This window comes from Myxocyprinus asiaticus, chromosome 21 (assembly GCF_019703515.2).
Source record: "Myxocyprinus asiaticus isolate MX2 ecotype Aquarium Trade chromosome 21, UBuf_Myxa_2, whole genome shotgun sequence".
In the NCBI taxonomy this organism is placed as follows: domain Eukaryota; kingdom Metazoa; phylum Chordata; class Actinopteri; order Cypriniformes; family Catostomidae; genus Myxocyprinus; species Myxocyprinus asiaticus.
Window position 1 is genome coordinate 1,240,001 of NC_059364.1, and position 14,331 is coordinate 1,254,331.

The 14,331-nt window shown below is 39.9% G+C and overlaps 2 protein-coding genes across 2 annotated transcripts in view; both read left to right on the top strand.

The window, feature by feature from the left end:
• Nucleotides 1–14,331, top strand: part of LOC127411940 (serum response factor-like) — an 896,621-nt gene that overhangs the window by 530,788 nt on the left and 351,502 nt on the right. The gene's annotated exons all lie outside the window — the stretch shown is intronic.
• The window catches only part of LOC127411960 (inositol polyphosphate-5-phosphatase A-like), a 229,095-nt gene that overhangs the window by 153,946 nt on the left and 60,818 nt on the right, over nucleotides 1–14,331 (top strand). The window contains exon 9 of the mRNA XM_051647929.1: nucleotides 2,632–2,716. Coding sequence (XP_051503889.1) covers nucleotides 2,632–2,716 — 85 coding nt within the window. The remainder of the gene's footprint in view (nucleotides 1–2,631; nucleotides 2,717–14,331) is intronic.

The window sequence follows — 14,331 nt, forward strand, 5'->3', positions numbered from 1 at the left end:
GCGTTTGAGATGTTAAAGTGTGAGTTTTATGAGAGCGGCTGCAGTCGAGAGGGTTTCTATTTTACAGGGCCATAAATACATTGTTATGAGGTGTTGGGAGTGAGCCGAGATTTATCCCGGCGATTAGAACGGCGAGCATCCTCCTTCCATTAATCCACACACTCACTCCTCTACCTCCGTCTAATTCTTCATCTCTCTCTCAAGTAAATTATTTGCCATGGGGAGTTAATTATCCCTCGTTTAAGGTGTTTTTTTTTTTAAAGTGGGTGTGAAGACGAGGTTCGTGAGAGTCTGTGACTTGTGAGCTCTGGACTTCATGAATCGTGAGCGTAAAGAGATTTCTCGCTTTTATGGCCGAAACTGAGACCTGCTTAAGCGATGTTGTGAATGTAGTCACAGCTAAATTCACAAGGTAACTCCTTTATTGCATTTAAAGGAATAGTTCACCCAAATATGATAACTCACTCACCCTTGTTTTGTCTAAAACGTGGATGTCTTTCTTTCTCCCGCAGAACACAAAGGGAGATATTTTAATGGAGACATGATGTGTGTTTGTCCATACAGTGCAAGTGAATGGTGACCAAATTTCCAAGCTCCAAAAAGCACATAAATGCAGCATAAAAATAATCCATTAGACTCCAGTTCCATAAATGATATTCGTGAACATTTATTAATCTTAGTTAATAGTAATCTGAAAGAATACAGTTGTTTGTTGTTAGTTCATAATGCATTAACTTATTTAATATATTAACTTATAGCATTAACATATGCAGCTTTAATTTTAAATATGCATTTGTATATGTAGAAATTAACATTAACTAATATTAGTTAGTGCAGAAAGGTGGATGATGTTGAGCAGGACTTGATGTTGTCTATTGGGAATTTATTGGACTATGAAAAGTGGGCGTTCCATAGAAAGGAGGCACGTGATTGGAGGGTAGGGCTTTGGGATGTCAGCTGAAATTGAAAGTAATTTATTATTTCATTTTGATGAAAGATTATTAAGATGTTAATTCATAGATGAATTGTTCACAATAAGAACAGGAACATGTATTATGAAAGTCCATTCTGATGCATGATTCACGTCATAGTTGTTATTATAGTGAGTATATTAACACGACTGGACCAATAGAACATATATTTTATAATGTCTTATATAAATGTCTATTATGCTTATGTTTAGCTTGTGAGGAGTTGTGTTCGTGCCCAAAATTGTTTAGTTGGACTGTTTGCTCACTTCAGAGGAATACACACACACACACACACACACACACACACACGCACACACACACACACAAACTTCAACAAAACTACAAGTCTCTCCATAGACTTCCATGCATTTTATGGATTTTATACAGATCTAACGATAATTTCTATCCCCTAACCCTAAACCTAACACTCACAGAAACGTTTTTGCATTTTTACATTTAAAAATGTCCATCGTTTAGTGTGTTTAATAAGCCATTTCCCTCATGGGGACCGCTGGCTGGGCCCCACAATGTAGGTGATCTCAGGTTTTACTATCCTTATGGGGACATTTGTTCCCCACAATGTAGTATAAACATGTACACACATACACACACAACATACACACACACACACACACACACACACACAAAACGCACGCACACACACAACCAATACACATGCACACACATTCACCCAGACACAACGTACACACACACTCTCTCACACACACACAGCGTACACACACACTCTCACACACATTCTCACACACACACACACACATACACACAACATGCACTCACACACTCACACACACACACACACACAACATACGCACACACTCTCACACACACAACATACACACACACACACACTCTCTCTCTCACACACACACACACACACACACACAACAAACACACACACTCACACACACAACATACACACACACACACACACAACGTACACACACAACGTACACACAATGAACACACACACACACAATGTACACACACACACTCACATACACACACAATATACACACACTCTCTCACACACACACACACACACACACACTCTCACACACACAACATACAAACTCTCTCACATACACACACAACACACACACACAGCGTACACACACACGCTCTCACATACACAATCTCACACACACACAACATACACACACACACACACACACAACACACACACACAGCGTACACACACACGCTCTCACATACACACACTCTCACACACACACAATCTCTCACACACACACAATCTCACACACACACGCTCTCACACACACACACACGCTCTCACACACACGCTCTCACACACACGCTCTCACACACACACAATCTCACACACACACAATCTCACACACACACAATCTCACACACACACACACACACAATCTCACACACACACAACACACACACACGCTCTCACATACACACACTCTCACACACACACAATCTCACACACACACACACACACAATCTCACACACACACAACACACACACACGCTCTCACATACACACACTCTCACACACACACAATCTCACACACACACACACACACACACACACTCCACCACTAGGTGGTGCTGCTGTACAGACAGAACTGGTGTTTGACTGACAGCACGTCTTTTTCTGTCTCTGCAGGATCACAGATCAGCGTTATGAGCGGATGCCGTATTTCCTCTTCGGTGACTTTAACTTCAGGTTGGACTCCAAGCAGGTTATTGAGGTCAGTGAAACCCTGACAAATCCTCACTCAAACACACTCTCGCTCTCTGTGTTTGCAATGGCATACTACAATACTACTCATACTATTTTTTGAAGTATACAGAATGTATACTGTGTATATGTGAATTTCCATGTATAGAATACCCATATGATCTACTACATGAGCAGTATTCAACAGAGCACACTGCACAGGCTACTGTATCCCACAATGCAGTGTGCTGGACTTGACCTTCTATTTCCAGAGTGATGAATGAACCAGAAGTGATATCATGCACAAGTGGTTTTTAATCTCTTTCTTGACTCATTATTTGATCAGGCTGCCTAGTGAGAAGACATTTGTACACACACAATTGGATTAAAAATGCAAAATAACTGTTTTTGTTTCCAAGATGATAACTGGACAATATTCATGTGTTATTGTGAGAAGGTCATTTGACCATAATGTAGCATACTAACATTTATCGTGGAATAACCCCCTTTTTAAAACATATTTTTTACATGTACTATTTTTTTAACCAATTCATGCACATTTATTCATGACAGTTAAGGACGACTATATTTTGACAAAATTGCCAGGATGTATTTTTGCACAACATTGGATTAAAATGCGAAATAACACATTTTGAAAATGCAAAATAATATGTTTTTATTCCCAAGAAAACTGGATGATGCTCACTGATGTAGACATGCAATGTAATGAGGACATGTGACAACAAATTAGCGTACTATTGAACCATTTTAAATATTTTGTATTGCATACTTCATTTGTAAAAAATAGTATGCAGTTTACAGTGTATACTGCAAACTGTGGAGTTAGCAGTGCACTAGTATTTCATTCTGAACATTTTACACTGTTATTTACATGCACAGTAGTAACAGTAGTAGTATTACGGTAGTATGCCATTCTGAACTCTGTACATACACTGCAGTACTTCATTGGCATGTCCCCGCTTCACAGATCCGGCTGAAGGGTTCTTATGCATTGAGTTGTGTTTTAAAAGTGTCATTAGCACACAATGAGTGTGAGTGTGTGAGAGAGGACAGAGAAGAGCCCATCATCACATAACAATACACATGAGGGCTGGTCAGCAAACACAGCTGGGCCCCTGTACACCCTAATGAGTCGGATAACTGAGGGCCGTAAACCAGCACTGCAGAACCGGCCCTCTGCTTCTGTGTGTGTGATACAAGGCATTGTTCTCACTGAGGTCCTGTGGGGGGATAGTAACAGGAAGGAGGTGCCTGTTGAATTGATGTGTTGTTGAATTGCAGCTTGACTTTCTAATGATGCAGGATGGCTCTCATCCTGTGTGGTGCGTTTGATAAAGACCCTCAGATGTCCTGCAATTCAGTCCTCTGGCCTGTAGGAGCGCTGATGTGTAAAATCAACATTCAACACTTTCTTTAAAAGCGATCATCATTCACTCACCCTCATGTTGTTTTATAAACCCGTATGACTTCTATAGAAATCAAAATGAGACGTTATGGAGAAAGTTAGGGACACGGGCACACTAATCTGTTCAAGTTTGAAACCTCCGTTTTCAGTTTCATAATGTCATTGTTATAAAAAGTTTGCAGTAAAGGAGAATGTTTTTGAGAAGGAGGAAAACAGCATTCTAGTGTGGATGAGACGCATAAACGTAGCCTTAATGTAATTATTTTAAAACGAATGGTAGGTCTCATGAGACAGTCAGGGTCAAAGGTGGGATTTGACATTTTGATTACCCTTCATTTTTCTTTTTATGCAAAATTGTGAGTTGTATTTGTGTGGGCATGAGTGCAAACCAGCCATGGTTATATGCATGCATATGAAACTGTCATGATGGGCGATAGGATGATGCAATTGGATATCGATGATATCTGACAAATATCCGGATAACGATTGCGACAGTTGTTGACAGACGATGATTTATTAGGCTTACACCTAATGGGAAAATGATCTATTCGCTTAGAGGTAATGGTTTATTTATATTTCAATAATTTTTACTATCATTATTATTAATATTACATTTATAATCGTCTTTACATCTTCATTTGTATTAGTAATTTTCCACCTGTTGTCATAGATGGATAATCACGTGAGGAAGTTGGAGACGATTTGGGGAGGTGGTTATATACGAATTAAGCATTTCATGTTTCAATAGATTAATGACATTTTTAAATCAAAACCAATTAAGTAAACATAATCGCCGATCCCTCGGCAATGGGGGCAGTGGGGTTGACGCAGTAATTGTGAGGGGGGCCTGGGTAGCTCAGCGAGTATTGACGCTGACTATCACCCCTGGAGTTGCGAGTCTGAATCCAGGGTGTGCTGAGTGACTCCAGCCAGGTCTCCTAAGCAACCAAATTGGTCCGGTTGCTAGGGAGGGTAGAGTCACATGGGGTAACCTCCTTGTGGTCGCTATAATGTGGTTCTCGCTCTCGGTGGGGCATGTGGTGAGTTGAGCGTGAATGCCGCGGAGAATAGCGTGAAGCCTTCACACGTGCTACGTCTCCGCGGTAACGCGCTCAACAAGCCACGTGATAAGATGCGCGGATTGACGGTCTCAGATGTGGAGGCAACTGAGATTCGTCCTCCGCCACCCGGATTGAGGCGAGTTACTACGCCACCACGAGGACTTAGAGCGCATTGGGAATTGGGCATTCCAAACTGGGGAGAAATAAAAAATAAATAAATAAAAATACTTTGAAAATATTTCTTGCATATCGCCCAGCCCTAATAACTATTTATCTATTTAATTAGTTGTGATAAGTGTCACCACACCAATTATTATTCTTTAATGCAATAAGTTAGTATTTTCTTCGTAACACTTTATTAAGAACCAAAATGTAATGACAATTTGAATGTGGCCAGTGGACCTTGATTCATTTGCTATTAGGATTGTCATACCTCTAAGCTAAGAGTGCAAAAATTAATCACGCTATCTCACGCATACATCATAGGTCATGCATACGCTATCGTCACCCACAAACTTCACAGAAAGTTCCACAGATTGTGTTGGCAAGTCCAATATCTAATATCTAATCCTGTACATTTAATGCTTTTACTTTAATAAATATTTCATCTGTAAAAATGCACTCTGAGCAGAATGCAAATGATAGTTTCTTTTGTTTAATAGGGTGTTTATTTTTGAAACCCATATTCTCATGGGCCACTTACATTCTGCTTTTATATGAATCTGCTAATGGAAGCCCTGAAGTACAATTCAATACCTGCACTACAATCATTCAGGTGTATTGAACGTGCCCTGACCACACACACACACACAATCCACTAGTAAAGGTGGTTTATGTGAGTTGTGTATCACCTGTTCGTCAGCACTGTGTGATGTCATCTCTGACCGGCGCTCATTAAAATAGATTGTCTGATCTTATAAATGTTTGATTTACAGGTGTGTGTGTGTGTGTGTGTGTTTGTGCTGTAAAGTGTGTAGCAATGATGTCTAACTCACATGATGAGTTGTAACCTTGAGTGTGTGTGTGTGCCTGGCAGTGAGGAACTTCAACACTTTAATGACAATTAACGTCAGCCGCACAATTAGTGTTGGGTGCAAGCGCACTCAGATCACCGGCGCTCTATTGATTTTCCTGCAGTTTAACTAGAGATTGATTTACACTTGTGCACACAGTCACACTTATTCACACCCGTTTATTTAATTAATGCATCTGATGAAGAGTACTTTAATGATTCCGCACAAGTTTTAGTAGTAGTCCACATTTGCTTTAAAAAGATAGTAATGAGCAACTAGATTTGTACATTATCTGAAGAAAATGAGAGTGGTGTTTTCCTGTCTAAAACACACCCCCATGATTCTAGGACATTCTACATGTTTGCCACAACATTGCTAATGTAGGTGGTTGCTAGGGTGTTCAGGTTGGTTGCTAGGTCATTTCATACAGTCTTAAGTATAAGAAGCCAACCAATATATTCTGGCCTCCAGATATGATTCAAGTCCCTACTTCAGTGTCTGTTGGATTTTTAATGGGATTTTCACCAGTTTTATTGTCACCAAGTGAAAGTCATGAGTCTAATTTGATGATTCTCAATACCAGTTTCGATACCACAGCAAAATACGAATTAATTTATAAATAACAATATTTATAAACAGTTATGCAGTTTTAAAAAGCTGGGTGAGTGACTCCAACCACTCTGGTTACATTAAAGCACATCATTCTGTGTCCCAGATGCATTACAAAGTTTCACCAGCATGAGAATAGTAGAATCCAAGACAGATGAGAGTGCAACAAGAATATGAGGGTTAAGTTGCAGGTAGTGTTCCTTCATCCAGGCCGAGATGTCTGCCAATCAGGCCGATATTCGAGCAGTCACTGTGGTCTTGTTGGGCTGGAAAGACAAGTAGAGCTGCGTGTCACCGGCGTAGCAGTGGTAAGAGAAACCATGTGCCTGAATGATGGGTCCCAGTGATGTTGTGTATACTGAGAAGAGAAATGGCCCAAGCACTGAGCCCTGAGGTACCCCAGTTAGTTGCTGATGTGACTGGGACACCTCTCCAGGCTACCTTGAAGGACCAACCTGAAAGATAGGAATTAAACCAGTCAAGCACAGTTCCTGCGATGCCCAGAGTAGAGAGGGTGGAGAGTAGGATCTGATGTTTGACTGTGTCAAAGGCTGCAGAAAGGTCCAGTAGAATCAGGACGGATGATCTGAATCCAGGTCTCACCTGTCTCAGTGACTCAGTAACAGACAGCAGGGCAGTCTCGGTGGAGTGTCCACTTTTGAAGCCTGACTGATTGTCATCCAGCAGCTTGTTCTGTGAGAGATAGGCAGAGATCTGATTGAAAACTGCCCTTTTAAGTAAGTGTTTTCGCCATGAATGGGATGAGAGAGACTGGTCTGTAGTGTTCTACTTGTGTGGGGTTAAGTGCAGGTTTTTTAAGCAGCAGGTTACTCGAGCCTGGTTAACTGTAGTGGGAAAAATGCCTGTAAGTAGAGATATGTTAATTATGTGTGTGAGTACAGGTAGGATGGACGGAGAGATGGCTTGGAGAAGGTGGGAAGGAATGGTGTCAAGGGAACAGGTGGTGGGGTGGTTGGAGAGGAGGAGTTTAGAAACTTCTGTGTCAGTCAGAGGAGAGAACATGGAGATAGATGAGCTGCATACAGGAGACGGGTGTTTGAGAGGGTGTGGTGCTGAGAATGTATTGCTGATGGCTGTAACTTTATTAGTAAAAAATGTGGCAAAGATATCTGCTGTCAGTGATGTGTCAGGCGGTGGAGTTGGAGGACAGAGAAGTGTGTTGAATGTTCTAAATAAGCTGCGAGTGTCTGTGGTGCTGTTGATCTTGTCCTGGAAGTTTTTGCAGATTTAACGTTATCTGAAAAAGAAGCAAGCAGCGACTGATACTTAACTCAGATCTGCTGGATCTTTAGATTTCCACCATCTCCTCTCAGCCACCCTGAGGTCAGTCCGATGTTCACGAAGAACGTCAGAGAGCCAGGGGCTGGGCGGTGTCATACGTGCTGGCCTAGAGGAGATAGGACAGATGCTGTCTAGACAGGTTGTTAAAGTAGAGCCTAATGTGTCTGTGGCAGTGTTTACATCCACGGTAGAAAATAAGTTTTGTGTGGGTATAGACAGCAGTGGAAAGGCGTGTGGGTGAAAGAGAACGGAGGTTATGGCGAAGGAAACCAAATCAGAGTAAAGGAGTAACAAGAATATTAGTGGTGGTACAGTTATGTGAAAAATTATGTCCAGCTGGTTGCCCAATCTGTGAGCTGCTGTAGTGCTTAGTCTTTCCAAGTCAAACGAGGCCAGAAGAGCATGAAGTTCAGTGGCCTGGGGCTTGTCTTGGTGTATGTTGAAATCTCCAAGAACCAAAAGTGGCCTGCCATCTTCAGGGAAGGAGGACATCAGGACATCTAGCTCCTCAAGAAAGTTTGCCAGCTGATCTGGAGGGTGATAGATGACAACGACATATTTATTTGCAAAGTTATCAAAAAAATATACATGATCAGCCTCAACATTAAAACCACCTGCCTAATATTGTATAGCTCCCCCTCGTGCCACCAAAACAGTGCCAACCCGCATCTCATAATAGCATTTGTACAGCACAATTGTACAGAGCGGTTATCTGAGTTACCGTAGACTTTGTCAGTTTGAACCAGTCTGGCCATTCTCTGTTGACCTCTCTCATCAACAAGTGTTTCCATCCACAGAACTGCCGCTCACTGGATGTTTTTTGTTTTTGGCACCATTCTTAGTAAATTCTAGAGACTGTTGAATGTGAAAATCCCAGAAATACTCAAACCCGCCCGTCTGGCACCAACAAACATCCATGCGATTATCTAATCAGCCAATCATGTGGCAGCAGTGCAGTGCATAAAATCATGCAGATACGGGTCAGGAGCTTCAGTTAATGTTCACGTCAACCATCAGAATGGGGAAAAAATGTGATCTCAGTGATTTGGACCATGGCATGATTGTTGGCTGGCGTCCGAATAAAGCACACACACATAAGCCGCCTGTCAGTCATTCAGACTGAGCTGAAATGAGGAAATAAAACGTGATCATCGCTTTATCTTTCGACCTGTTAACAAGATTAAACTGTGGTTTCTTTCTGGCCCAAGTCAAAAGAGCCAACCAATATATTCTGGCAAATATATCAGTATATATCTATGGGATTTTTTTATAGTCTTTATATTCGTGGAGGAGATTGAGGTTTGACTTGCGTATTTAATTTTAATGAGGTTGGATTGAATGTTAAAGAGCCTCAGGATTCATATTTTAATATCTTGTGTACTTGGTCTGCCTTATTGAGCTAATGTAAGAAAATGACATGAAATGACAAGAAAGCTGCAGTCATGTCATATTGAGTACAGATCAACAGACATAGAGAAACTGATGAGATGGTCGGACAGTGGTGCATGCTGGGATGGGATGGGACATCAAGGCTCGGCCGGTAGTGAATCAGTGTGTGTAGTGACAGTGGTGTGGTTGTGTGCCTGGACTACAGTATATTTAATACTTTAATACTGACAGATTCTACTGTAACTTGTTCTTATTTTAACTGGAGTGTGTTCGCTCTGTTCACATGCTAGTGTTTCAATAAAACAGTGATTTAACGCTGATTACCACACCTGGAGTCGCGAGTTTGAATCCAGGGCATGCTGAGTGACTCCAGCCAGGTCTCCTAAGCAACCAAATTGGCCCGGTTGCTAGGGAGGGTAGAGTCACATGGGGTAACCTCCTCGTGGTCGCTATAATGTGGTTCTCGCTCTCGGTGTGGCGGGTGGCGAGTAGTGCGTGGATGCTGCGGAGAATAGCGTGAAGCCTCCACACGCGATCTACAAGCCACATGATAAGATGCACGGATTGACGGTCTCAGACGCAGAGGCAACTGAGATTCGTCCTCCGCCACCCAGATTGAGGCGAGTCACTACGCCACCACGAGGACTTAGAGCGCATTGGGAATTGGGCATTCCGAATTGGGGACAAAAAATAAACAGTGATTGTAGGCGGATACGCTCACTCTGACATCCCCTATCTGCTGTGCCAGGGATTGTGGGGGGCGGAGCAAACACGCATCAATCTGTCGTTCTTTTGTTCTGCGTGTTTCTGAGGGCCAAGCAGCATGAAATTAAAGGTGGGGCCGCACTCAAGCTGTTTCTGATGTAAACGCCGCATTAATGAGAATCGTGATGGTTTTTCAACATTTGAAGAGCTTTCTAATTGATGGCCAGATGCCAAAGTGTGTTGTGAGGCAGCAGTAGAGGAAAAACAATAATAAAAAAAGATTTTCTGTGCATTACATGGTGATATTTTAGGGATATCTGGGGACGCCCTCAATTGGAAAAACAATGAATATATAAAAATGCAATACAATACTCAATTCAATTCAATGATAAATAATAGATTTTATAAATTCTAAAAATGCATAAAGAAAGGTTAGGGTTAGTGGTTAGTATCTATGATTATGTAAAAATAATAAAGTCTATGAACTGCCTGCATTTAGATCAAGTAAACATGTAGGCCTGTGTGTGTTGGTAAGTGTATGCCTGTATGTATATATGCACGCTGGCTGGGGTGTTTGTCCATATGCGTTTGTGTACACACACGTGGTAAAAACAATAGGCCGTGTTTAGGGACCTTGCAGCCGTGTGTGTGTGTTAATTCATTCTTACACAATAAGGCTCCATTTCATACAGTGTTAGTGCATTGGGCCCTTCATAAATCAAAGGCGTCAGTGGCATTAAGTACACACTACATTAGTCAGGCTAATTAATTTTGGGACACATCCATCCATTAGTGGCCCTGTGTTTCCCGGGACAGAGAGAGAGAGAGTGACCCTGACGCCTGCTGTCAAACCAACCATGACGGTACACAAACCCACACGCACTAGTTTACATTATATTCACACACATTTACATGTTTACACACATCTCATCTCAATTCAACACCGTCAGTACAGAACATTATCACAACACTCTGCACACTCTTACGATATTTAGCCAAATCACTGAGTTAAATAAAGATTGTACTTTAGAGGAGTAAATACAGTGCTTTGACAGTGTCAATGTACAGTAATAGTATCAGATGGTAATGCCATGGTACTTTGGTGTATACACTGGAGAAGATGACTAGTAAGGTTTTCTTAATTTTTATTAAAACACGATGATGGGAGGCAATTAACAGATCTTTTTTTTTTTATCATCAATGCTTCATTTTGAGTAGAAAACAAACTTCAGTCTTCAGAAAACAAGCAGTTGCTGAACGTAACAACAAAGTCAACAATTAAAACAGTTTAAATAAACTTGCAAACTGTGAAATTATGCAAACTCGTTAATTTTTCAAGACCGGTGAATGCTGGGAACACCAGCTACGAAAAGTTTTATTTAATAACTTGTGAAATGTACTCATAGCTAAACAAATATGACAAGTTTTCTACTTTAGGATTTATACATAAGGACACATTGTAAAGATAAACAATCTTAGATAATATTTACTTAAAAGCAAGAACATTCATTTTTACATGCTTGAATTGAGTACAAATGTAGAATTTACTTAATTATTTCAAGTTCACGCTTAAACTAACTTACTAAACTAACTTAATCTTCTATATTATATTTACTTCACAACAATTATTATAATTAGGATTCCCCCGGTTGGAGGAAACTTATTGTTTTTGTTAGTATTCTTCTTCTTATTATTATTCCTGTAACTCTAAATTGCCCAATAACTCAAGATCTCCTTGGTAAAAAGTTTTGAAATTTGGCACATTGATACTATAGGCTACGAGTAACTACCACACCAAAAATGGCCCACGTGCGCCTATAGGTGGCGCTACAAGCCACGCCCCAATTTGTGATGATGGATTTTCTTGTACAATACAAATTTGTCCAAAACTACAAAACTCTACTCCTCTTGAACCATAGCTCCAATTGACTTAAAACTTGGTGTGTATGTGTAGGATACATGTCTTTCAATTTGATATTTAGCAAAAATGAATACAATTCAAAATGGCTGAAAGGTGCGCATTTATGTAAATGTCCACATTGTCTCAATATCCATATGTCCAAAAAATCTAATGCCATTTTGACTCATGTTTTTTCCAACCTAACAGGCTTCAAGATGACATCACTCTGAAGTACTGTGCTAAATTTCACCTTGATATGTCAACAGATGACAGAATTACAGTTTACTATTATTTATCGCTAACGCTAAAATAATGCTTCACAAATCTGCTAGTCATAAAACCGATACTTTGATTCAATCATCAGTTCATATGAAGACTCTTGCAATGTTTAATAACAAATTAATGAAATGTTGTGTACATGTGTGAAGTACATGTCTCTACCATGTCAATTTTTACATAATTTGCAGTTTTGAGGAGGAATCCGCATTGCTGCTTACAGCTTTAATTATTATTATTATTGTTTCAGTGTACCATGGTATATTAAATGTAGGGATGCATCGATGTATCAGCCACCAATATTTATTGACCAATTACTGATGAAATTAAAACCACTGACGTATCGGTCATAAGCATAAAAACACCCATATGCAAAAAAAAAAAAAAAAAAAAAAAATATATATATATATATATATATATATACACAATATTTAATTTACAATGAATTACGCAAATTTGTTATGTCGTATTAAGTTGATAATATGTGTGTGTGTGTGTGTGTGTGATATAAATAAACCTATCAAAACAAATTAAATCATGTTGATTGCATGAAATGAATTTATAATGTTCTGACACAAAATGTAAAATTTGAGCTCTTTTGTTCTGTTTATCGTCTTTTTATCAATTGTTTTATCTTTTTAAAAACTTTTTTATCTTGTATTTATTGTTCATAAAATGTTAGCCTGTCATTTGTTCAACAGATCCAATCCATGTTCAATTGTTAGAACAATAAAATAATCTTTTGTGCCTGCAAAACAGTGATCCGATGACAAAATAAGACAAGTTGGTCTGTAGTTTTTCTGCCAAAATCATCAAAAGGTTTTAATATCTGTGCAGTCCTTATTAATTCAATGATTATTATTTTTATATACCATGATATTTGCATAGTACTTCAAGGTAGAGGTGGGCAGAGTGACTGAATGTTTATATTACAGTATGAGTAATTTTATATTGCAGTAATGTTATAAAACAGTATTAGGAGGATGTAATATAGTTATATTATTTTTTTTTATTTGGAACTTGATGGATATGATTATTCATATCAATTGAATAAGTCTGACATCAGGGCCAAAACAGCTTCACATTATGTTACGCTTGTTCAAAACAAGTGTGTTTTATTTGGTTTATTTTCATTGTAGGTGTCGTAGTTCATCAGGAAGAGTTGCGTAATTATGTGTCCATAGTCTTCACCACAATAAGCATCATCCTTCAGTGTTTTGGTCCAGATAAACCCTCATGACCTCACTGATGGACAAACACATCTTTTATCTCTCATCTGTTTCTTCTGTATTTATAAGCACTAACAAAGACTGTCGCACATCGCGAGCAAGAGACGTGCCTTTAATCAGAGCCTAATTAAAGCACAGAGAATGAAGAACAACCACAGGCTGTTTCTCTCACAGCCTCATTAACAACAGGCCGTTTGAGCGCGCTCCATGGGGGCTGGACGTGATGGAGCGGGACGCCAGCAAAGGGTTGCTGGCGATGGGCGCGAAGGCTTCGCCTGGCACAGACATCACAGGGACTGTTGCTGGCATATCTGTACAGATCCTCACAGTCATGAATCTGATTGGTCAGTGTGGAGTGTCCTCTAGTGTGTCCTTGTGAAGGACTCTTGAGTGTCCTCATGTTCTAGAGCATCCGCTTAACAAACATGAATATATGTTCTTTCTTTCTCATTTTCTCTCATGATGTAGTGCTTTTACTTTCTACCCTCTCTCTGTCTGTCTTTCTGTCTGTCTATCTGTTTGTCTATCTATATCAGGCTCAGAAAATAAGTGGGGCTCGGGGAAAAAGCCTGACTTTCTATCTATCATTCTTTAGTTCTGTCTATCTGTATGTCTGTCTGTCTTACTTTCTGTCTATAGTTCTGTCTATCTGTTTGTCTTTCTATCTGTCTGTCTGTCTTTCATTCTATCTGTCTGTCTGTCTTTCTATCTGTTGTTCTGTCTATCTGTCTGTCTG